This window comes from Xiphias gladius, chromosome 23, assembly GCF_016859285.1.
Source record: "Xiphias gladius isolate SHS-SW01 ecotype Sanya breed wild chromosome 23, ASM1685928v1, whole genome shotgun sequence".
In the NCBI taxonomy this organism is placed as follows: Eukaryota; Metazoa; Chordata; class Actinopteri; order Istiophoriformes; family Xiphiidae; genus Xiphias; species Xiphias gladius.
Window position 1 is genome coordinate 3250852 of NC_053422.1, and position 25925 is coordinate 3276776.

The 25925-nt window shown below is 41.2% G+C and overlaps 1 protein-coding gene across 2 annotated transcripts in view; it reads left to right on the forward strand.

The window, feature by feature from the left end:
* slc36a1 (solute carrier family 36 member 1) overlaps positions 1 to 13570 on the forward strand; it is a 43637-nt gene extending 30067 nt beyond the window's left edge. For both annotated transcript variants that reach the window (XM_040119464.1, XM_040119463.1), the window contains exon 12: positions 10636 to 13570. In XM_040119464.1, the coding sequence (XP_039975398.1) occupies positions 10636 to 10910 (275 nt within the window). In that variant the 3' untranslated portion in view covers positions 10911 to 13570. The remainder of the gene's footprint in view (positions 1 to 10635) is intronic.
* The last annotated feature ends 12355 nt before the right edge of the window (positions 13571 to 25925 follow it).

Sequence of the window (25925 nt, forward strand, 5' to 3'; positions counted from 1 at the left end):
TATCTTATATGTGCTTTTTCTTACTGTATAGCCTTACCTCCTCAGGCCTCTAAAAATTATCCAAATGAAACAGTCTGAAAAATGAAATCACTTCGCCCACAACTCGACGAGTGGTTGCAAGTAGACACGGCTTTCTATTAAGGGGTCAAACGCAAAAACGTTTGGGAACCACTGGTCCAAAATATTTAATTGTATGCTCTGGCATCAAGTTTATCCTTTATTTGAAGCAAGAGGCCCAGCCCAAACCATGAAAAACTGTATGTGGACAAGTGTGTCCACATACATTTGGCCATAGAGTGAATATAAACTCAACAAAAGGTAATCCTGTTTTTAATGGTAAGGAGAAGGAACTCAAGCTCTTTGGATTAAACCTCTGTGATATTGTGTGATTCAACACAACCTTGAACTGGTGTCAATATTGAGGTGATATGTTCCTGTTTTTCATCCTTTTCCATCTGTTAGCACACACATTCAAGTCTTTGTCATTATAACAGCACCCATGGTAAAATAAGGTAACAGTTCTTGCATGAGTCTCACCTGACTCACTTGGAGATGACAAGAAGGACAGTCAGCCCTAAAAATCACATCTTAGAAACAAACCAGAACACAACGTCTGAATGTGCAAGTCAGGTTTTTAAACTTGCCTTATCTTTGAATGACAACCTCTGTCCCCAAACATCCAAGCCACCAGCTCACTTAGTGTGCCAGCTGAGCTAAAAGAAGCACAGCCAGAGTAGCTGGACTGCGAGCAGACAGGTCAGCCTGAGGATTTCTGTCTTTAGCATAGACCTCCTGCCGGGCGGGGAAGGTTAGCCTCGCCCTCCAACTCCATCTTCCCTCACTTTCACTCTTCCTCTGTTTTCTTTCTGTTCTTAACCTTGTCTCCCTCGTAGTTTTTCTCATTCTGTTTTCTCATTCTCAGCATCTATATCACGGATGCTCAATATTCTGGCCTGTGACCTAATTTTTTAGGGCCTAAAAACGACACCAGAAAGTAAAGGAAGCTGTAACTCTTACCGTGGAGAATGCCATGTTCTTGTATTTTATTTTCAGTTCGTAGCTGCTACTCAAAATGGATTGTATTGAAATTCTGATATATTAGTAACATATTTAATGTACTTTTTACCTAATATAAATGGAATATCAGTGGGATATATCAGTCCCAGAAATCTCATGTGACCCAGACTGTATATCAAGCAACACCATGAGGAGTCTTGGTCTTTTACTTCTTTCTTAGGCCACCCATATGCCCCCTCTGCTTTTCTTTTATGTCCTCTTCTGTCCAGACTCTAGTTTTATAACCTTCCTCTGCATGTTAACCCACCCACAAGCTAAGACTTGACACCTAACCAGGCCTTCACAGGAAAAAAGGCACTCCGTGTAAAAAAAACCGCAAGGGGCTGCATTGGTGGGGGCATGTTGCCTTAACATTCCTAGATTAATGTGAAGGCCAGTGTGAGTGAGGGATGGGTTATGCTTGAAAAGAAACAGTGTTGCACTCAGTTGTTCACATAAAAAATGCCACAAATAGTTGTGTAACCAAATAAAAAATGAATGAATCACTAGGTGAAAGTTATTGTGCCGACAGTTGCCAGGTAAAGGTAGAAATAATATGTATGTATGATATGATTACAAAGTAATGTCCCCCCGTATTTCTTAACTATCTTTTTGGCACATAAAAGGACAAAAAAGTTGTGGGACATACGGGTCAACACTTTGAAAAATTGTTCTTGTCATTGAAGTCAGTCTTGCATTTTCAAACTCCCTCAAAAACTTAGAGCAGCAACTGAGGGCTCTTAAATACAGACAGGTCAGCGTTATGTCAAGCCTAACCTATAGGTTAGTTGCTGAGTGACACGAGAATGTTAGCATTTCTTTACCTTTCTAAGTTTTTCTGTTCCTACAAATTACAGTTTACTCCTGTCACTACCTCAAGGCCACCAACGCCCACTCAAACATTTGACCAGATTGTCCTCATGATCTGATATAACCTTCTCCATCTTATCCAGGAAACATGATTGCTCGCTCTGCGGCACGCTTTCCATTTTGGTCAAGATGTACGTTATTTATTTTAAAAATCACGGTGTCAGAAGAGATTGGTATGGATTTATTCATGAAACGAAGCTCTAAAGTAGCAAACATTCCTCTTTATCATACTTCCCCTCAGCTGCACAACTTACCGCTGCTTCACAAAGTGGCTTTTCTCGCTGAGCTGAACTTAGTTAGTGGTGCTATTCTATAGCATGAACATATTTGGTGCTATTAGATTAGCCGAGCAGGGTATAAAAAGAAACAGCCGCAGTGAGCTGTTAGATATAACCAGCATGGCTTGAATGGTCACAACTGCTCATGGCTCAGTAGCTCCCCCCTATAAAATGGTATCTTTAGTAATTGTACTGCTGCTGAGAAGCCCCAGCTCAAGAGTGCAGGCTCTTTCCCTCCTGCTCAAACTCTACATGACTTGCATGAGGTAGCATGGCGGAAGTCACTCCTTTTGATTTCTGGAATTCCTTAATTCCTGTTTTATTTTCAGATTTCCCAGCAGTAGTACATTTTTGCTATTAAGTCTTTTGCTCTTTGTGATTTTCTTGTTTCCATGCTCAAGTTTCAGGGTTCCCCATGCACACATTTTTAGATCAAATAGCATTGTTCTCACCTGACAAAAGCAAACAAACTATGGGGGTCTATGTCAAGAGTGTCAGAGGATGACAGATTAAGTAAAATAGCGGCAACAGAGATGCTCACAGACTTTCTTGCCTGCTCAAGTGAACTGGTCCGCTCATTAAAAAAAAAAAAAGAAAGGAAAAAAAAGGGATCCAAAGTGTAACCAAACCATTCAATGCATGCTCTGTGTAAACACGCGTTATTTGTTATTTATTTCTTGAAAACTGAAGTACCCAGGCATATAAAAACACTCCTCACGGTGTTGATCTTAAATAAGTGATAAGCACCAACAGAGAAAGCGGGGTGTGTTGTGTGAAAATGTACGTTTTTGACAAAAAGCTATAGTAAAAGCCTTTAGGGTTGAATTACAACGAATGCAGACGACCGTTTACCTTCTGACACAAAGTTGACATTTGTGGAAAATAAATGCTCTTAATTGTGCGGCTGCGAGGGAAAGTATGATAAATAAGGACGTTTGCTGCTTGTTTAGAGCTTGGTTTCATGAATAAATCCATACCAATCTCTTCTGACACCATGATTTTAAAAATAAATAACGTACATCTTGACCAAAATGGAAAGCGTGCCGCAAAGCGAGCAATCATGTTTCCTGGATAAGATGGAGAAGGTTATATCAGATCATGAGGACAATCTGGTCACACATTTGACCGGGCAGTGGTGGCCTTGAGGTAGTGACAGGAGTAAACTGTAATTTGTAGGAACAGAAAAACTTAGGAAGGTAAAGAAATGCTAACATTCTCGTGTCACTCAGCAACTAACCTATAGGTTTCCACTGAACCAGCGATGTCTTGTAAAGCGATGCTGAAATCAAACATGGCTCTCAATCATCCCAAAAGGAATGGATAAAAAAAATAATATAAAATAAAATTACACGTCATGTACCTCTGCTGAAGCAAGACAAACACAATGAATGAAAGTAAGGGTAGAAAGGGAATTAGTCGTCAAATAGGCAACAGGGCAAAATCACATACAGTGATAGAGCAAAGGTTAAAGAAAGGACGAAGGCAACTTTGTGCACGATTACTCGCCAGAAAGTGAGCAGTTCTATATCCTAGAGTTATTGTGGAACGCTCTTTGTGAAGCAGCAACTGTAGGAAGTGTTTGGTTTGCATTAGCAACTTTACTAGGCCTGGAAGGCAATCAGTAAACAGCAACAGGAATTATATCTGAAAGTATGAAAAGGAAAGGGAGTGTGAAACTAAACTCAAAACCACAGCAAATGAATTAGTTAAACTTTGTTTATATAGTACATTATAAAAAAAACACACAGTACAATGTGCTTCAAAAAGATAAAAGAAACACAGCAGAAAGGATGTTTTTAAAAAAGAAAACAGATTTAAATATGAATTAAATAATAGCAAATAAAATTACAACGAATACTGATGTTAAAATATCTTTTGTAGGTAAAAGTTTTGAAAATGTGAGTTTTAAGTTTTGCTTTCTAAAAGTAGTAAGTGACGTACACATTTTCAGCTCTGCAGGAAGGCTGTTCCAGAGGCTGCGGGCTGTATGAACTAAATGCCGCATTACTGTTCAGGGTTTAAACCTGGACCAAGGAACTGTTGGGAAAATAAACTGTGATGAGACCATAAAGTGATTTGAAAAACGAGAGAATCAGCCTTAAAATTAATTGTATGGCTTACAGGCAGCCAGTGGAGAGATTTTAGTATGGATGTGATGTGTGCACTCATTTGAGTTTTCTGTCAGGATCCTGGCTGCAGTGTTTTGAAGCAGGCAGGAGGCCTGGGAACAGACTAACTACTTGTACTATTGTACCAGTGCTTGCTGTGCTGAACAAAGACTTTTTAAAACAGCACCTATCTCTGTAGTCACCAACATAGCCACACGTGTTCGGTTTAGTACAAGACACTACTACAGCTACAGCCTGAAGACTTTTTTATAACTTATGACAAAAATATGTCATGAGCCAAACAAGTTGATGTGTCATATTGACATGTATTTTTTGTGTTATCTGGCCCTTGTTTGTATCTTAGAGGATGTTGCTGCCTAAGTCTTTCCTGATTAAATAAAGGTCAAATGAATATTAAATGGATAATCATCAAAGTCCAAACGGATCACAGCCCCTCCAGCAGACTGCTGCCTCCTGATTAAATGAATCCTCGCAAATGCTTGTAGGGAAGATTTTTAATGACAGCTTCTGCTACCTCGTATTTTTGTAATTTTAAACAACCATGAGCCACTAGAAAATTTAATTGGTAACTCTGATGCGTGTACATCCTGTTTCCACATGGCCAAAGGTTTTGACTGCTCTAATAATGTATCCCGAGGGCTGAAATAATTGATTTAAATCCAAAGAAATTCTAGCCATTTGTAGAGGATCTAGAAGGAATAGTTTAATGAGGACAGCCACCCCCTCCAACAAAAGTTTGTAATTGCATATCATATCCGCGCATATCCTTGCTGCATGCAGATACACCCCTTCCTCGGTCCCACATACAGTGTTTCCTAGTCAAGTTCAATTACTTTGTATTTTGTGCTGGAGCCATGGTGACTCAAATTGGCTGGAGCGATATACAAAGGACTGCTCTGAAAATTAAGGTACATTCCGCAAAACATCAATTTCCTTTGTAGTAGCGAAGTACAAAGAAAGTTTGTCAGTCTGCCTGCTAAGTTGTCCTCCTTCCTGTATCATATGTGTGAATATTAAACAAGGGTTTGTAACTTCTAGCTTGTATTCAAGCCTTTTTGTTATAGGAAACATGCAAATTATACGTAAACAGTTTTAGACATTGCAACCCACCCCTGACAAACTTAGAGATCAGAAAAAAGTTGCTTGCATCTGAAACATTGCTATTTGAAGCAACACCGTTATGTGATGAATCCAAGATAGTGTCTGTTGGTTTTTGAGAGGTGTTTGCTGATTGCTGACTCAATATGCTGATGAAGTGGTGGGAAAGGGGGGTGGGCCAGAGGTTATGTTGATAGATAAATGGAGGACAATAAGGAGGAATGGAAGGAGAAGAATTATTCAGAAAAAGTGGCAGAGGATGTGAGATTGATGCCAAGTTAATGATCTTTGGGGATCATGGCTGTTTAGTTAAATGACATGCTTTGCTGGCAATGATGAGACTGTGTCAGAGAAAAATACAAATCAGCATGGTTAAGAGGTTTATTACTTTGTCTTCCTCTTTCCAGCATCATGGTTTATAGATTTGTCATTGACAGGGTCGGACTGATAAATGGGGGTTAGAAAATCGCAGGCTCCAGTTGACGAATCTTAAGCCCCACCACCTAGTTACTGCTACGTCAGACGAGACCATCGCCCGCTGTTCTGTCGAGCACCTTCTACAGGGTAACAATAAAAAGAGACACATAAATAGGATTAAAAAAGAGTCAAATTAAATAAATTGGAATAAGACGGGTTAAACAGTAGAATAACAATTATAGTGCGCAACAAAGAAGTTGTCCGAGTTCTTGCTCTGCTGGGATTGGGGAAGTGAGGAGAAAGTGGTGGGGCTTCAATTGCTGTCATTGATATGATGTATATATTAGAAGACTTCTTCTTCTATGATTTGAGATTTATTTTTTTCTGGAGTGACAGTGAAAAGTTATTAAAATTTGTATGCTGCAGCTTGTGGCTCCATGCTGAGCAGATCCACTCCTGGCTAATTAACATTAGCATATGCAGACCTTGAGTGATCACTTGCTGCTGGTCACTGTGAAAGAAACTTTGAAGAAAAGGAAACTAAGACCCTCCCTATCAATCTTTGATCGGGCCTGAGAGCATCCCCTACTGTAATTGACTCCACTTGGCTGAAGAGCTGTTTCTCCGAATTTGATTAAAAAGTTGTGGGCTCCGCTCAGAAACGGCCTGCTGGCAGTCTACCGGCTGCCAGAACCCCACTTTCCTCCTTCCCTCTGAGTCTCTCCTTTACTTTCTTCTTCTGGCTGCTTATGTGAACTGTGAACCCCAGTCTCTCTGTCGATGCTGATTGGCTTAAAGATAAAAGCTCAGAGTTCTAGTTGTTTGATAGTGTGTTGTCTTAATGATCGAGTTAAAAATAGCAACAGCTTCTGCTTTTCCAGTGCAGAAGTTCTGGACTTTAATGAACGTATTTCTGCACTGATTATACTTGTGGTCATTGTTCGTGTCCAAGGAAATGAATAGCATAACAGCTCTTAGACATTTCTCGATATCGTACATTATAGCAAACCCTGCATTCTGTCTGGACCTCTTGTCTTTCTAGATTCAGAGTGATGCTCCAAGCATTTTAGTTCCCGTCCAGCAGTCCATGACCAGCTCATGGCTTTTTCTGCCTTTTCACTAAGCATTGATTTGCCCCATATTTGAAAAACATATCTTTTTATCTGCAAATCAGGTAAAAAATGGGAATTTTTTTTTCTTTTTAGACCTTTAGGTTAGACATAACCGTTGCTTCAACTGCCTTTCAGTTACTGTATTTCAGCATTTAGATAAGACCTGCATCAAAAAAGATTCATTAAAATGCCGTTGAAGCTACTGTTACTGCAAATGCAGACATCTAAAATAACTTTAGACTTTAAACTTTATCCTAGATGTCTAGACTAGAGTATCCAAGACCCAAGCGAGCTAACCGAGTCAGGTCCCATTATATTGATGTGGATCTTAGTCATATGGACTCTCCACAAGCTCTGATCATGTATTACATTATAATCATCATAGGAGAAAGACGTTTTTGATGCAAAACAGATCGGGGCTTGGGACGCATTTTCAATCGGGTCTGAATATCCTGGGCTCTCTTTGGATCAGGTCTCTCTTGTTTTGAACATTAACTTATGCACATTGGGTTTGGGTAGGTTTTTCACAGATCCATTTTGGATGAAAAGGATGTCTAATCTTTAAAATACATCAAGAGGTCTAAGTAGAACTAGATGTCTTTTGGCCTTTAAATTTCCAAATCAGTGCTAACTGGCTTGTATTCTTAATTCTGTCTTATTTTGGGGACGGCAGATGCCCAAATGTTTAGAAAACCTGTTTGTTTCTGATTCTGATGAGGCATTTTCTCCTGTATTACTCCCTCCATCGCAAGTGGACATCGCCTGCCTCATTGGCTATAGCCTGCAGGAGCTCAGGTGCACATTTTTTTTACATAATTGATCCAAGTACCAAGTGGATCAGTCCGTGTGGAGCACATATCCAAGTACTTACTGAATTCTTCTAATTATACATTCATTCAGAAGCCGTGCTGCTCCTGAATCATTCATCATGGCCAAATTGGGTTTGTATTAAGCCTTGATGTCGCATTGTGTGTTCCCTGAATTTGGAAGTATATTTATCAATGTCAGACCTTTAGATAGAAATCTTTGGAGAGCTATTTAAGAAGAAAATGCAGGATTTTTTAACAAAAGTTTTACTGAACTGAAGAGGGTTATTCACACCTTTCAACTGTTTGTTTTGTGTGTGGGTTTTCTTTTTTGACAATATTTATTTCATTTCTACTCTAATTACAGTTAAATTTAGATTCTGCCTTTTAATCTACTGTTTGTATTTTCTATCTGGTTTTAAGCATGTAGTTTGTACAACTTTTCATTTTTATTCAATTGACTTGTTTTTTCACTGTTCCTCTTTTTCATTTTCTGAAGGAGTGCCTCACTGTGTAGAGTGCTCTTCGGCATACCAAAGTCTTGCAGGCTGAAGGGAAGAAAGTGGAGTATTTTCTTTGTTTCTATAATATCGGAGATTGTAAGGCCAAATTAGTGTGCTCGGAGCGTTCCCTCTCCAGCCCTTTGAAGCTGCATGATCATCCACATTCTGCCTCTCCCTCAGGGGACAGCAGCCAGGCTTTTAGCTGCAGCCTTGCAGTTTATTTGCTATGAGGGTTCAGCATACCCTTTAGGTATGCCCGGCTCCTCCTCCATCACCATCCTCCTTCACCGCCTCGCCTGCCTTGTTTGATGGCTCGCAAAGCTTCAAATGTAGTTTGAAGAGCACCCTTCAGTGGCAAGGGCCTTTCCCTAGAAGTGACAGGTTTACACCCCGAGAGCTTGTGGCGGCGAGGTGCTTTTGCCGCACTTGTTGTCACATGAAAGCTCGACCTTGCCGTCGCCCCGTAGGTTAATTTGACAGACTTTGTGAACACGCAGTGGCAAGCTATTGATTATGGTTCAGAGAGTCTTTTATCAGCTACTGGTAATGGGTGTCTGATGTACGAAGAGCACAGGAGCACCAGACTTATCCTCTCCACTCTCTATGGGAGAAAATGGTAACGGACAGAGCGAGAGATGAAAAGTGCATGTTTGAGTGTGTGCGGCAAAGCAAGCCGCTCTCTTTTCAGGTGTGTCCATGTGTGTAACAATTGCTCATGTGCAGACATTTCAAGATGTAAGTGGGGTGTGTCAGCAGGAACAGAAACACACACCTTGGTTGTCACAATGCATCGTGGCACTGGAGCATGCCCTTGTGTTGTCCGATCATGGCTGCCGGGCGCTGTTTATGCCCATCTACATGACAACGGGTGAAGGAGACTCACAGCGTGGTCACCACTCCCAACACGTGAAGAACAACCCTCACAATCACAGCTTTATTTTCTGACATCGCTCTGCTCTCTCCGTTACAATTTCTCATTTTCTCCCCCTTATTCCCCTTTGCATTGTCATCTTCCTGGCCTTATCCATCTCTTGCTGCTCTTCCCTCACCTTCCCTTTATTTCCAAGTACGGTCCAACCCATTTTTTTCTTTCCCATCTTTTAAACCATCCCTACCCTCTACTGTAGCTCATACCACTCATGTTCAGTAGAGAAGATGAAAATGAAGAAATTGCCCCTCTGTCTCCTCTATAGGGTACTAATTTCCTCATCCAGCTCTTCTACTACGCACGGTCACTCTCATGTAACAGCGATACTGAGAAGTGGTGGAAAATGAGTGAAATCCTAGATCACAAACATGAAAATCAACCAGTATTAAAGAGGCCAAAGGTCACTGTGTTAAGGAGTTTGCGAACAAAGTGAAATTTTTTGTGTGTTTTATTTAATCCTTAACCCAAAAAAACCTGGTATACACAGTAACCTTTCACTTTGATTCTGTAACGTTTGTTGTGAGATAGAGATTTTTGTTTTCTGTCCTACAAAATAAAGTGTTAAGAGCTGGTGGAGTTTCACAAGTCGATACTGGAGCTTCAGCACTTCAAGATGTGCAAACTTTAACTACCCAGTTTGGTACATTAGTAAAAAATAGTGGAAGCTCACATCAAAAAGAACCGGACCAGTTACGATGTAGTTAATCATTAAAAGCAGTTGGCAGTGTGATATGAAATGTGAAAATCATTTATGGCAAACAACTTTTAATGGAGTTGGTATTTAAACATAGTAGATCAATTGTAAGTTGTCTGCCTTTGTGCAAATCCTTTGTAACAGCTCGTAACGAACCCAGTAATAAATACAACTAATTTTACATTTATATCATTGTACGCTCTGGGTTTGTCCTACTTTTAAAGGTTAATGAAAAAAGCAAAATAGTCTTAGAAGGTCAAAACTCCAGCAAGACTGTCATGTGCAGGGCTACTCTGTTGTCAGACCAGCGTGTTTTGACTTTGTGGCCTTAATCAGGGCCGGTATTCAGCACTTATAAAGAATATTTAAATAAGGTGATTATGAAAACAAAACTAAAAAGTTGAAAAAGTTAATTAGACAATAAATCATCCACATGTACTGTAGTTAATTGGGTATCGGGGCTATTACTAAGGTCATATGATAATAGAGGAAGCAAATCTCTGAACTGGGATCCGGTCAGCCAGATTACAAAGTTGTTCTTAGTATTTTAGGCACTTTATTTGTGGAGTTTTGACCCTGTTAGACATTTATATTGTTGTCCATGCACAAGAAGTGACATTTAGAATCTTCAGTAAAGAGAGTCTGTTGAACAAAATTAATTTTTTACTCTACCTGAGCCCACCTCTCAGGTGAGGTCAAGAAGAAGCTCCCACTCATCCCGTCCCTCTGTCTGTCGTCCTCCAGGTGCTCTCGCCATCCTGATACCAGAGCTGGATCTCGTCATCTCATTGGTCGGCTCGGTCAGCAGCAGTTTCCTGGCGCTGATCTTCCCTCCCATCCTCCAGATCATAGCTTTTCACACAGAAGGCCTGTCGCCGCTGGTGACCGTCAAGAACATCGTCATCAGCCTGGTGGGGCTGATCGGCTTCCTCGCGGGAACTTACATCGCCATCGAGGAGATCATCGCCCGTAACGTACACAAACACGAAGAGACGTTCTCCTCCTACATGATCCAGTGATGCAGTGAAATGACTCTTGGCAGGTTGACGTTACCCATCCGGGACATTTAGAAACAACTGTAGGGCACATTTAAATATTTTCTTCTTTGATTTGCTGCTGTTGGATACGGTGGCCGTTTTAGGATTAGTCTATCAAATTGTCGAAGCAGTATGAAGGTGTAGGGATTCGTGGTGCTTGATGTTATGTTTTCTTATGTCACTGCTGGACCACAGCGTCCTGTAGTACTCACATTTAATCAAATCCAGCCACTTAGTGCAATCTAATGACAACATACTTATGGTAAAAACTAAATAATTCCTTCAAGTAGGAGATACCTTCAAAAGAATTTCAGAATCGAGGGCATTTAGAGGTACTTTATTGTTTTGACAGCCTGAATATATTGATGTTTTTCATGTGTCAGTCAAAAAATCAAACTACCTCACAAACTGGTATTAATTTGGTCATTTAAAACTTTCTAACATCCAGATTAGACACTGCTGCAGAAATTGTGTGGACTTTTAATCCTCAATCCAAACAACATCTCACTTTGACCTTGTCAAGTTTGACACCCACCACCTCATTTAGAAAAAAGGAAGAAAAAAATACGACGTTTTGTGCACTCTGATTTATGCCTTATTCAGCGTAACAGCGCACTACTTTGACAGTAATTTTAGACAACTCGTTGCACAGACTTTAAATCAAGTAACTGTAACTTCAGTGTTGCAAAAGACAACAGAGTTTTTGATTTTATATGTTTGTTTGTTTTTTAAAAACAAAACCTAGAACAAAACAGGGCTGGGTATCAAAATGGTTACGAATTGGGAACCAGTTCCAAATGAATAAGAACCATGGATTCTTTAAAAGTTGTGCTTTTTGATTTTGCTCGATCCAATCCTGACAGTGAGGTTAGTACCTGCCGCCTCTCTGTCTACGTCAGCGGTGTCTGAGCATGTGTATTGTGTTTACAATAGGCTTTAAAGTACGGAAGTAAATCGCATTGACCAAAGAAAAAGCTGGGAGTCCTTATTGCGTAGTTACGACCTCTGCGTCTCACAATTATGACTCCGTCTCTTCGTAATAACAAGACCTTCACCTTATAATCACGAATACACAAGTGTTGTCATTACCGTGTCGTTAACGAGTTTTATCGTTTCAGCTGCAGGGAGCGCATTGAGTGCATGCGTGCAGCATGAAGTGATTAATAACAACACTGCTCGTGACTAAAGACAGTTGTATTGGATCGGATTACTATGGAAACAGCTTGGGTCCGACATTACTTGCTGCCAGCCGACACTGAAACAGCAACAGCAAGGTAAGGCTTCTGTTTAAAACAGTTCATCGGCTCCCCAACCATGCGCTATGGAACCTGTAATTACGAGATACTTAACGAGAACCTAGAGAAAACATTTTCAATTTCGTTTTTCTTTGGTAAATGCGGTGAACTAATACTGAAACGAAAGGGAGAGTTTTCGTTTCTCTAGTCGTATTGATAATGCCAAAAAAATCACCTAATTCTAGAACAACCGAAGTACGGAAGTAAAATCAAAAGGAAAATGAACAGCAGTTCACTTTTTCATGACAAGATGAAGAAGATTCATATGGTAATTATTTGATTTGATGAGAACTCAAATTGATGAGCACAATCAGAATCCATTAAATCTTAAATGATGCCCAATTCTAAAACATGTATGTGTTAGATTTCCCGATCAAAAGAAAAATATATCAGATTTTAGAAATGTAGTTGTACTTTGTTTATGAGGGACCTCTGCTGTTTAACAATTTGTCTTCGTCTTTAAAACTTTTATTTTTTCTATCCAATTCCTTTTTTTTTAATGTGTTTTAATGTTTTAATGTATTTACTAAATTAATGATTCGGTATCTTTTTTTTATTTTATATTCAGACAGCATGCGTTTTTAAGAGTTACAACTAACCTCGACTGTTTTATTTCAGTTTAATTACAGAGAGACTCTGCATGTAATATATTGTAATATGTATGTAAAATAAAACACGGTATTATAAGAATGATAAAACAAAGCCCATACGTCAGCTGCAGTAGGCAGAAAAAGTTCAGCTGTACCTTCGTATGTCTTCAGTGTTAATGTGACAGTTTTCTTTCAAAAGAAATGCAAAACAAACAAACTGAAAGCTTTGAGCCTTATGTGTAAAGGATTTGAAACAGCTGTTGCTTTGCATCACAGTTGTGTACATATACATTTGTTGCACATTTGTAAACAGCCGCACACACACACAAATGTTCCGTCTTATTTTAAATGACAAACTGCCCGTTATTCTCCTTCACACACGGATGGATTTATGTGCTAAAACTGTTTGAATGAGAGTTTACCCAAGTTTCCGACTGGGAGCTTTGAGATGATGATGATGATCATGATGACGATGATGATGATGACGATAATGATGATGATGTTGATGCTGATGATGTTGATGTTGATGATGTTGATGATGATGATGATGATGTTCACCTACCCAAAGAAGACTAAATTCATTAACCAGTTCATTATTTTTAGATTCATCAGTTGTTTAGTTCATCACAAATAAGAACAAATGCCCGTCTCAAGTTCCAACAGACTGGAACCTACACGTCTTGGATTTTTATTCAATAAATTACTCAAAACGGATAATCCATTTTCATTTTAGCACTCTTTCGTTTCTTTACTCCTTCCTCAGAATAAATAACACTGAAAGTGTCCACAAGTGTTTTACTGTCTTTACTGTCTTTTTCAGGGAGTCTTGGTTCCTCTCAGGGCTAAAGTGACACAGGAGAAACATTCGTTTCAGTGTCGGCTGCTGAGTTTCCCTCGTCGCTTTTTCTCCATAGTCAGCAATAAATAGTTTTTTGTTTCCTTTTTACACATTAGAAGTTACAGCTGTCAACAGCAGTACATCCAGAACCAGTGTTGCCAGACTGGGTAGTTTTGCTTTAATTGGGCGTTTAAAATAAATAGTTTTGGGCAGGCTGTTATAATTTGGACCACTTTTTCTAACCGTGTTCGGCGTTTTCCACCAAGTAAACGGACACCTCCTCTTTTCCGAGTTGTATGGTCGTGAATAACAGAGCTCAGAGTTCAGCAGCTCAGCTCGGCACACAGTGACACAGATAACTGACGACCGTCAAAGCCAAATGCCATTTCAGTTTTATTATTGATTACTCTGCCGAATATTTTTTCTCAATTAATCGATCGACGATTCAAGTTTCCCACAGCCCCAGGGGATGTGTTTTCATAGCATAGCCAACAGTCCAGAACCCAAAGATGATCCGTTTAGTAACATTCATGACAAAAAAAAAAAAAAGCATCAAATCCTCACATTTTAGAAGCTGGAACTAAAATAAAACCTCTAAAAATAGTCGCTTATTTGTTTTCTGTCTCTGTCTGATGACAGTGTGCAGAACCGGTCTAAATAAAAATGTGACCCTTGAGGTCACATTTTTGTTTTTTCAGATCATCATCAGCCTTTTTATTCCCACAAAAGCTCCGACCTCTGATGTGGTAGCATTTAAGTATTTAAAGCAGCACTGATCGGCGCTCCGTCTTATTTCCCGTCCTTTTGTTCAGTCACATGCATCTAACCCAGCTACATAGTTGCTTATTTTTCCTGTATTTGGGTAATTTAAGGATGTGGCACACATTGACTGCAATTTGGAGGTGGAAAAAAAAAAAAAAAAAGCCTTCACTTGAGTGAAAAATGGACACAATAACACCCAGGATGTGACCTTGTGAAGGACCTCATAGTTACAACTAGTCAAGTGTCCCGTTTTACCCTCTTAATGTGGAGAGGAGAGGCTACCTGTACTAATTTGATGTACAGGTCTGCAAAAAAAAAGACCAAAAAAAATCAAAACACTGCCCTTTTTTAAACCAGGTGAAAACGAAGGAGTCGTCCGGCAGAGATTTTGCTTAAAAACTAGATTCATGTCTGAGTAAACACCCTGTTTCCTAACGCATTGGGACTAATGCAGGAAGACACTCTTGTGGCTGCGGCTGCACAGTTACATCCCAGAGGTTAATAAGCTGGTTAACAGACTGGAGGGAGGGAGACCATTGTGACTTAAACGGTTGCTCCAACTTGCTGACTTCACTTTTTCCATTTATTTGAACCCGATCGCAGATTGTAATTGATTTTCTTTCAGAAAACGCCACTGAGCGTTTCAGACTTCGCGGTCTTTGTTTACAGAACGTCCTTGTAATTACATGTTTTGAATGTCATTAAAGCTTTGATAAGACTTTAGGGAACAGTTTATAACGCAGCCCGCAATTTGCAGTGTAATTTAGTTGTATGCGTCAGGTACCCATAAAAGAAACACTACCTATTGATTCTTAAACGTAGAAGTACAGTGGGGGAAAAAAAAAAAGCTCCGTGGGGGACGAGACAGTAACAACTGGGTATTTTTGAGGGAAAGGAGAAATAAATTATACGTAAGTATTTTTGTAAATCCTGGTGACCTTCGGGAACAGTACTGGAAACAAAACCGGAAACCGGGGGAAAAAAACCTTGTTCTAGCAAAAAGCGGAGAAAAGCCACAATATTTCACACCCGTTGTGCCCGTTTCTTCCCGTGTGATGTAAAATACATGTTGATGTTTATTTATTGCCATACGTAGGAGAAAATAAAACATAAAAGAGGAGCGCTCAAATATTACCAGTCAGCGGGCAAGCTGCACCCACTCTCCAGGGATTTATTCATGCCTTCCGCTTCAGTGTATTACATGAAATAAAGATAAGTCAAGAAATGGGTCGATACTTTTGAAAAATGTGCTCCTAGCAGGCGCGTTCATCCTGCACCGCCACAGGTCCTAACCGCTACGCAGGAGTAGAAAACAAACATGCCTTTGTCAAGTGCACGGCTCTGGATTTCAGTGTCTGTTGTGATCCGAGGAGGAGAAACTACAACAAAACAAAGTCATGTAATAATGATATGATATCATATCATTATTACATGACTTTGTTTTGTAACATAGCTAATCTTTAATGTTTAAGGGGCCCCTAGTATTTTAGTTAGAGTAAGAATAAGGTAAGTGGGCTGTAACATCAAGAGTTGACCGATCTCCCCGTTATACGCTTTAATCACACGGTATGAACAATGAACTTCAGTGTCGTTTCCCAGCACTGTACCGCGTCGGTACCAGCATTTACAAAAACACCCCTTTCCTCTAAAATGCCCGGTTGTTTTCTCCCACTGTACCTACATCTACCAAACGTACACACCTTGATGAAATTTGTAAATCTGCGAATGCAATTTTTATGGTTTGAATTTTTTCATTACTTTTATGAATATCACGCATGTACATGTAAAGTATTCCATAAAATTGATTACATTCCCGGTTGGTGTCACTAATGTTACAAATCCTTTCATTTTGATACAGTTTTATTTGTTTTTAGCCAAAACTCGAGACGAATGAAACCAATTGATTTGAAAAACAGAAATGTTTGACCAATTAAACTACCATGAAAGCTCCATATTAAAGAACCAACTGTAACAAAAGTCAGTACACCCTTCATGAGGGGGGGGGATTCAATTCTTTTTTTCATGTGTATTTTGTTTGTACGCCTTTATTTTGACGACAGACCCGATGCCCCTGGACATGGATGATACCAGTCTAACGCAGATCTGTGAAGAGATGTTCGGCCATTAATCAAGGATGATTCTTTTCAGCTGCTCTTTGCTGGAGGGGTTTTGTTGCTCCACCTTCCGCTCTGAAATAGTCTGAAGTTGTTCTGTTAGATTGAAGTCAGGGGAAAAACCTGGCCAGGTCAAAGCTGTTGCTTTTTTTTCTTCTTCACAAACGCTTGTGTGATTGTTGCAGTGTGTTTGTCCTTGTCCTGTTGGAGAATTCCTCTCCTGCCAAACTTCTTGAGCCGGGGATTCATCTGTTCTTTCAGTACTTGCATTCAGAGTGCCATCTATGAGTGTCATCTCCCCTACACCCTTTGACTCGTTTTAATGTTACGTTCTTTTCATGTTCTTCGACAAAGCTTAATCCCGCAGATTTGTGCAATGGTTTTCTTCTGGGACGCCGTCCTTTAGAGGCTGACTTCATGCAGTGTCCTTCACTCTGTCTGATCAGTCACTGGAACTCCAGTGTCACACAGATAATCCTTGGGCCAAGTCAGAAGCACTAAACCGTTCAGTTTTTCAAGGCAAGGTTGCGTAAACAGCGAGTTGTGCGCGGCGTCACTTTTTCGGGACGGCCACTGCGCCTTCTGTTATCGGTAGCGTGACTCTTCCTAAACATCCCTACCACCACTGCCGCAACTGTGTCTCAGTTTATGTCCGGTAGCCTGCCGATGCTCTTGTGCCGTCTGCCGTCTTTATGTTATAAACTCTCACAATCTGGTTTTTTACTTGTTCAGGCGGTGATCACCTGCATGAGACGCAACTCAGACCAAAACTGAGAAAGCTGTGGCGTTCACTGTTTCTTTTCATAACCTCGTTCATGCAACCAGCCTTAATTGGAAATCTGCGGTGTACTCACCTTTGTTGCGCGGAGGTTGTACTGTGGGTCTCAAATTTGTAAAGTAGTCATTCTAACTTTTTTGTTTTTAATTATACATAAGATCAAATACCCTACATTTAAACCTACATTATTATTTATTATATTATTTTTAAGATGGAACACTTCTGAATCATTTAACGGGGGTTGACAGCCCTCGCTGTCAACGTTTGAGCCTTTAAGTCTTTTTGTGTCTCACGCTCTGCAGAATGTAAATCCCCGCCGAATAGAGGACCTCGGAGCTCTGAGGGCCGAGCTGCTTTAGCCACCATCTCTGCTCGGTTCGTATTCTTCCTCTCCGCGTCCCTGAAGTGCAAACGCATTTCAACATTTGCTACAGAGGCAGTCCAAGTAATCTCACTCGTTGCCTAATTGATACAAATGAGGGGGAGGCCGATTGGATTGGAAAGAGGAGAGACAGGTCGGCCGGGGTTAATTTTCCTCCGTATAGCTGCACTTACATTCAGCCAGAGATGGAATCTCATTAACCCATGTGGGAGCAGGGGAGTCTTTAATGTAGACCAATGTATTCAGACAACAGCACCATGCATTTTAGATGAGCTGGTCATTATAGACTGCGTGCATGCCTGCGTGTAGCTTTACGTCGGTGAAAGTGTCCTAGAGTGTTAGGAATGAATATGGAGTTGTCTCATTACCTCCGCCAAGGAGGTTGTGTTTTCACCCGTGTCTTTTTTGTTTGTTTGTCAGCAGGGTTACTTAAAAGCTACTGAACCAATTTGAACCAAACTTGGCAGAGGGATGGGACACGGGCCGGGGAAGAACAAATTAAATCTTGCTGCTCCTCCGGTTAAAGGGGCAGATCCAAGTTTTTTTTTATTTTTTTTTAATCACTTTCCTTGACATTATGAGTTCCCGTTTTTCGCCTTGGCGGAGGTCTGAGCTCTACTGAGTGCCGGTCTGCTGAAATGACTCCTCTTTTTTTGCTTATTACCAACCACCCGAACGCACTTTGATGACCCCTACTAAGCACTTCCTTTGTTGTTGCAAGCCAAGCCCAATTCACTCTCACGTTGCAGCATCTGTCTGAGGCTGCGACAAACACAGACAGGACACGTGACACTAAAAGACTCAGTTTGTGTAATTGACACATTTATCCAGCAGCAAAGCTTGGATGCAGAGTTAATTGTGATTGTAGTGATTGTAGTATTGATAGTTGCAGTAGCTGGTTTCTGAACAACGTCATCAGTGAGATGCAGCGAAGGCAGGAGGCAGAAAATGACCAAAATGAGAAATGAGTGTTTATTATCTTCATGAAGGAAACCTGCCTGTTAGCTCAGAGAGCAGGATTAGCTGTTAGCTCCGGCGATCTGGTCAGAACTCTGGATTTTATGAAGCTCTGGATGGTTTTACACTCGCACTGATGGAAGAAACACCAGTTTTGAGGTCAGACAGCTCACACACTCTCTGAGTGCTCAAGGCGGTTTCATGAATGCTGCTAATGCTCCGTGTTTTACATGGTTAGAGTTTCAGTTTGGGAATGGGTGACAGCTGAAGTTGAAGAGGCACTGGAACCGAACTAATCAACAACATCGCCTCCGCCACTTCTCGCTCGTCGCTGTGGGAGTGTCACAGCTCGCCAGTAGCTGGCTCACCAGCAAAAATCGTGTAAATAAGCACCTTCTCCAACAATTCATGTGACGTTGTGGCAAGCAGCACTTTGTTTTTACTTAAAATCCTGCAGGCCATGGACTCTTCCGAAGACATGCATCCACGGCTGGTAAACACGAATCTCACTGGCTCAGCGCTGCATTGCTTTGTTGTTGTTGTTGTTCGGCAAAGCACCGGCTCTCCACCAGGTGAACAATGCCTTGCAAAGTGATTCGCTCATGTCCCCGGGAAAATGAAGGGGGTCGAGCTTCGTGCTCAGTGGGTCTTCGCCATGATAGAGAGGCGGCCTGATGGCTTTGGAGCCTTGGTTGGAAAATGAGTCATTTTTAAATGTCTCTTCTGTCCTTTTGCCCCGTGCTATTAGTTGATGTTTTTGGACACACGGGTCTGTTAAAAACCCAACTTATACTGAGGGAAATACCCTTGACCTTGTGCTTTCCTATGTTGTTTATGTCCATGTTGTTGTAGATTTTGTTGTCTCCGACCGCTGGACTGTGATCTACCATGCCCTGCTGCTGCCTCCTGCTCATAGGCCACCTACCTGTATCCCCTCTCGGTATTTTAATTCCAAGTCAGCTACCAGTTTCTGAAAAACGTTCTCAGCTGCCTCTGCTCGTAATAGCCTTAATCATGGGAGCCTCTCTGTCAATGATCTCCTAGATCATTTTAATAGAACATATCAGACCTTACTTGATCAACTCCCCGTATCAAGCTGAAACGTGCGAAACGTAATGCACCTTCCCTGGCCTAAGGACCATTCAAGGGGTTTAAAGAGGCTATGCAGGAGAGCTGAGCGTACCGTAAATGGGAGAGAGACAAACTCAAGGTACCCCTTGAAATCACAAAAACCTCAGTGTTGGCCTGTCAGTGTGCGGTTAAAGAAGCAAGGTGATTGCCGGTAGGTGCCACAACCCCAGGGTCTCTATTTCAGGCAATCAACTCAAGTGGTTAATCCTCCTCCTAGCCGGCATATGGAAGCATCCACTGAGGTATGTGAGCAATTTCTCCACCATTTCTTTTAATGAAATACATCACATTAGGCTCCAGATCACACCTGTGACCAGAGATCTCTTCATCACTACTGAAAAACTCTGCCAGTATGTCTCACTCTAAGCAGATGTCAGTGCTAAGATTGGGGGAATCAATCTCCCTCTTAAATTTCTCAATCTGTCAACTAGATATTATCCCCACTGGATTTTCTGAAAGAGGCATTTCAGACTGTTGGACCACAAATCCTCTCTATGATCAACTCCTCTTAGTCTACTGGCTCTGTTCCTTCCAATTTTAAAAATGCAATATTTTGACCTTTCCTGAAGAAATCTACACTTGACCCTCTTGTTTGAAAGGATTTTAGGCCAATTTCATACTTACCTAAACTTTATCAAATTCTTTTATAAACGTCTGTTGCAACTAAAGCAGTTGCTGAAGTCACCGAAGTCGTCATAACAGGGTTTCGTCCATATCCGTAAAACTCACCAACGCCCCATTCTCAAGTAATTTTTTTCGCCTGTCTAGTTGCAATCTCTGCTGTCTAAAAACTTCAGGAGCGTTCAGTCGTCCTCAGACATGTCTGATACAACCATGCTCGAACCACTCTAACGCTTAACCTATTTACTGGCCCTTTGGATATTTTTTAGGAATATTTTAATTTTGTAAAAGACCTAGAAAAAATAATATAATTAAATCACCTCTCCAGCCTGACCAACCATTTACCCACCACCTGCACTGCACCTGTTTCACTAGCGTTGTAGAGCGTTGTTTTAGATGAAGCTGAGATATATTGATGTTCGGAGAGCAGGCAGCTCTCAGGAACATGCAACTGCACCACCTTTCACTGAGAACAGTTTCCTGAACAGTTTCCTGTGGGACCTCAGCTTAATGGATACCTTCTCTTGATCTTCATCCTCGAGCAATTTCTCATCTTCGATTTTATTTTGATTTTTTTTTTTGATGATGATTTTTTTTTGAGTAAGTATTCGCTCAATCGCTTCTAAAGGAAGCGGATAGAAAAAGCCACTTTGATGATGCGCAAGATGATGTGATTAAAGTAATAAAAATAGTATGTGTAATGCAAAGATGTAAATTGTTTTTCATGCTGCATTTGCATGCATTAAACTCTCTCCTCCACTCATGGTCATTTCTTAAAGGAAAGGACAAGGACATTTTCTTATATATATATTATTATATTATTTATTTTTATTTTTTTTATTTATTATATCCAGGCAAAGGGCAAAATCCCCATTGAAATCTTGAAAAATCCCTTTTGTTCTTGAGATCTGTGCATCATCAGAGGTGTTGGGTGTTGTTTTTGTTTTAGCTACTCTCAACAAAAACAAAACACCTCCTTTTCATCATCAGGTAGCTAATATAATATCGAAAAAAAAAAAAAAAAAGTAGAAGCCTGACATGACTCTTGCTGTACTGATGAATTAGTTCTTTGGAAATGGACGTTATACTGAATTTACCAGGACAAGAGGAAAGCATGGAGGAAGTATTGGGTTTTTTGTTTGTATGTTTAAATAACTAATGTTTAAATAACTAATGTCTTATCTAAGCCTAGTTATCTCTGCCATTGAGGTAAATAAAGGTCCCGGCCACTATTTGAGAATTTTGTAATCATTCCAACTGGAATCATCCTTCGTTTCTGTGGAAGAGATGGCGATTTGACGACAACAACCGAGTTTACTTGAGGAAAATCCCGGACAAACGTTTTGAGATGACCCTCCGACTGCTTTTCTGACCTTTGTCCAGTGTTGCCAGGCTGGGACTGGGAGAGTAAAAACTGATCTGGCGTTGTTGTTATGATTTGGGGCCGCTTTTTGTACCATCAGGGCGGCTCCCACCAACGAAGAGTTCGGCTGTATCCAGAGGTTTTCAAACTGTACGGCAGGTGTGGCGGGAGAGACGTGAGGCAGAAACACTGTGCGAGGCGAGGGAGGCAGCTGCATGCCGGTGTCTCGAAAACAACGGGAAGTCATTTATTGCAGTTCTGGCTGCAAATCGACAGGATCAGCAGCAGTGGCAGTGACACACAGCTCATGGAGGGAAGTAAGGTGAGCTACATTAAAAACGCTTCATGCTCGATTGCGTTTTGTGTCAAATATCTGGGTCACAAGTCCATCAAATCTGAACACACAGACATGGTACGCATATTTTTAGATTCGGTCTTCAGGATGCAGTCGTCTCTGATGTCAATTGCAAATAAATGTCTGCTTTAAAACCGAAATCATAGGAAGAAAAGCGTTCTTTATAACTCCAGAACTCGCCTTAGAATCTTCACATTTTTAAGGTTACTCCGTTATCAAAAGAATTCATTGATAGCTGTCAGTACATCCAATGGTGCATAGCAAACATCAATTGTTAATTACAAATTTGGCATGCTTCATTTTCCAAAATAGAAAACAAATATAGGCTAAAAGAACGGCTCTAATTATATCCCACAGTGTAACTCCCTGAAACTAAGGCAACGTTATACTTCCTGGTTCTTGTAAAGGTTCACTTCATCTGAGGGCCCTTCAATTTCCATCATGAAGGGTTCTCCAGCTGCATGTGCCGGGAGCAATCAATGGATGTCTCACATGGGTCCATTAATGATCTGACCTTAAAGACCCGGACGGGGCTTTCTGCATCCAGGGGTCATCCCTCAACCTCCATCCTCTTGATTGGCTTTGACTGCTTTGAAATTGAAGCTCACAGCTCACAACATAATCACAATATGAGAAAATTAGTTTTACACGAAGGGTGTAATGTGCACCGAGGCTGTTTTCGTTTAATTGCAGCGAAATGGATTTTCCCTGTGTTTTTGAACTTGTTTGGACATGTAAAAAGCAACTGCTTTGGATGAGTTATACTTGTTTATACAGGGAGAGGGGGAAGTGGAAAAAAGAGATGATGAAAGTGGGAGGAAAACCGAGCAGATGGATTCAATGAAAAAGAGGGAGACAGATTTTTGTGTCTCCTCCTCTGACTGTTTTCAATTCAATAAATGAATACATTTCTACTTCTGTTCAATGCCAGAGCAGTTTTCCATCCATCCTGTGATTCCCTGACACCTCACCTGCTCTCGTCTCTTCCCCTTTAAAATCCTATCACCTACTATGCTTTCCGTTCTCTACCTTCCTTCCTTTCTTTCTTTCCATTCTTTTCCTTTTGTCTCATCTCTTTTTTCATTACTGTCTCTCTCTTCTCCATTACTCTCACCTCTTTTCCCATCTTCTTCCCTCCTGTCCACTCACCTCCACATACACCCTCCTCTCTTACAGTAACAATGCTTTTTCTAGACCTTCTATTCCCTCTTGGTGCTTGGAGGGAAAAAAATCACGTCTTTACAGATACTTTTTCCAGTCTGGTGTTTATTGGATCTCGGGGTATCTGCAGTAGTGATGGCCCAAAAAGAACAAACAAATCTTTTCTACTGGTCTTTTTGAGAGTTCCCCACTAATCGAGTTTGCACCGGCTCTGCCCAGGGACGACGGCGAGACCGCAGGGGAGCTTTGCCTTTCGCCAGATTTGATCATGTACCGGAGTCACGGCTGACTCAGTGCTTGTTAGCCTGTTAGCCGGTCACTGTTAATAATTGTTGTGCATTTTGATTTACACACGTTCACTGTCTCCAGGTAATTTCTTATTTCTGCTACTGAGATGATATACATGCATAGTTTGGTACAGTTTTGTTTATTCACTGTAAAAAGACACACACAGAGCATTGACACAATTATCACGGTAAATTAAGTGCAAACAATTTCTTGATTTCATCAACGTTATGTAGCCGGCTGCTTAATGTTTTGGGAGGATAATGAAGGCTATTGTTTTAACTCCACTTGATACCGACATATCAAAACTGGAAAACTGGAAATACCGGAAATACCCAATACATTTAGAAACCTATATACGTACCAAGGGAAAAAAAGAAAAACACTCAAACATCCTGGCGCTGATCTGTGGGTCTTGAAAAGTCTTAAAAAGCTTTGAATTCCCTCAAAAAAGGCCTTAAAGTGTATTAATAAGTCTTGAAAGAATATTGTTTTTTTTCGTGCCTGCTTTAGACAATAACATCAGTTATAACAAAATCAAAAACATTAAAATGCAAAACTAAAATGAACAAGTTATTTATTTATTTTTAAATTTGCTAATCCATCCATAAAGTGTCTCTGACTTATGTGGGTCCAAGCAAGGACACGGGGCCCCTGGGCCCCTGGGCGCAGACACGTGTTGGTGGGTGGAGTGAACGACCTTGTCGTTAATAGAAAATCTTTACTCGAGAGCGGCGGTTCTCTGATGACGTCAACAAACCGGAAAGGCAGCTGGATCCGCCGAAGCGTGTCACAGGTAACCGGACTCTGCTTCCCCAGCGGACTGCTTGTAGTTCAGTTTCATTAATCCCCGGACACCATCTGACAAAAAGGCACGTTAAACGGCAGCCGTCCACCATGATGCCGGCTGGTTAGTTTCACTTGAGCGAATTAACTAGCCAGCTAGCTAACTGAATTAATTCCACGCATCCAATTTCAGCTTTCAATGAAAACTGAAATGCTTTTCTTTGAGTTCAGGCCGAAACGCATGTTAAAATGAGGTACCCCCATATATTTTAAGTTTAAGATTAAGATTATCCTGGTGGAGGCCGGTAAGGTTTGCATTTAAATATCACCTGACCCTGTGTTTGCTCTCTTCACTGACACAGGCGAAGATGAAAAAGACCGCATCGGTCAGAGGTCGGCTTTGGGACGGGAAGAGACACGGGACAGGATGAGGAGGCCGAGAGTAAAAGAGAGAGAGAAGGTGATGGAGACGAGAGAGGGAGAGCAGGCACTGCCCACTGTAACCAGGAGAGGATTAGCGTTGCGTCCCTGTGCCGCTCAGCGCGACTGAAACTGACCTGATGAGCGTCAAACAGCGTAGGCTTCGTCAGCACGGAGATATATGCTCTTCAGTCCCATGCCACGGGCAGGTGGCCGAGACCACCTGCCCGTTGACCGTAATGGGAAAGCGGTGCACGCCCTGCTACGTGCTGCTACGTAGCATTTAACCTGATACGAACAAGCTGTGGCGGTGTTGAGAGCGCCGAAAAAGTCGCCTTCAGAGTTAGTGCCGAGTGTCGCAGGACGTGTTTTAATTTGAAACCTGAGTGGATGTCCTGTGAATCTGAAGTTTAAAAAAAAATCAAAATAATGGAACAGTCGTTTTTACGCTGTTTCAGTAAGTGTTGTGCACTTATGCACAATGCAATTCTCCCCTCTCCTGCCTTCCCCTCTCCTCTACCGGTGTATAAAGAGAGACAGTGTTTTCCGGCGGCATCGCTGGAAAACACTGCATCGCTCCCGGCGAACGTCCCCTCCGAACAGGCAGGATGCCCATCAGATCTCCCTGTTACAGCAGCACCAGATTCGGCCAGCGGAGGAGGAGGTAGAGATGGCTGTCGTGCGTTTTAACGGGGAGAAACCGGACAGCCGTCAGGCCGCTGAGATGTGATAGAGAGAAGTGGGATGAGGCAGAGAGAGAGAGAGCAGGGCGATGAGTTTCAGACAAGAGGAGAATGAGATGGATCACAGACAAAAATGAAGAGGAAATATATGGAGAGATGGGAAGATTAGGACGGGAAGAGGGAGACAAAGGAAATAAAAAGACAAGAGAATTGACTTGAAGAGAGTTTAGAGTAGATAGGAAATGAAGACAAAAGGACAAAACAAATGATACTAGTGTGGGTTTATGGAATATTGTCACTGCTGTACTAAAAAGGAGAGGAGGACTTTTAGCTACGTTAGCAGTGCGGCTCCAGCGATGACGATGTCAGTCTGCCGGTCGCCCACGTTGGTCCAGACTGAAACATCTCAAAAACGTGCGGATGAAATGTTGAGAGATCTGGTCCCGAGACTCTGGGTCTTCAGAGGATCATTTGCG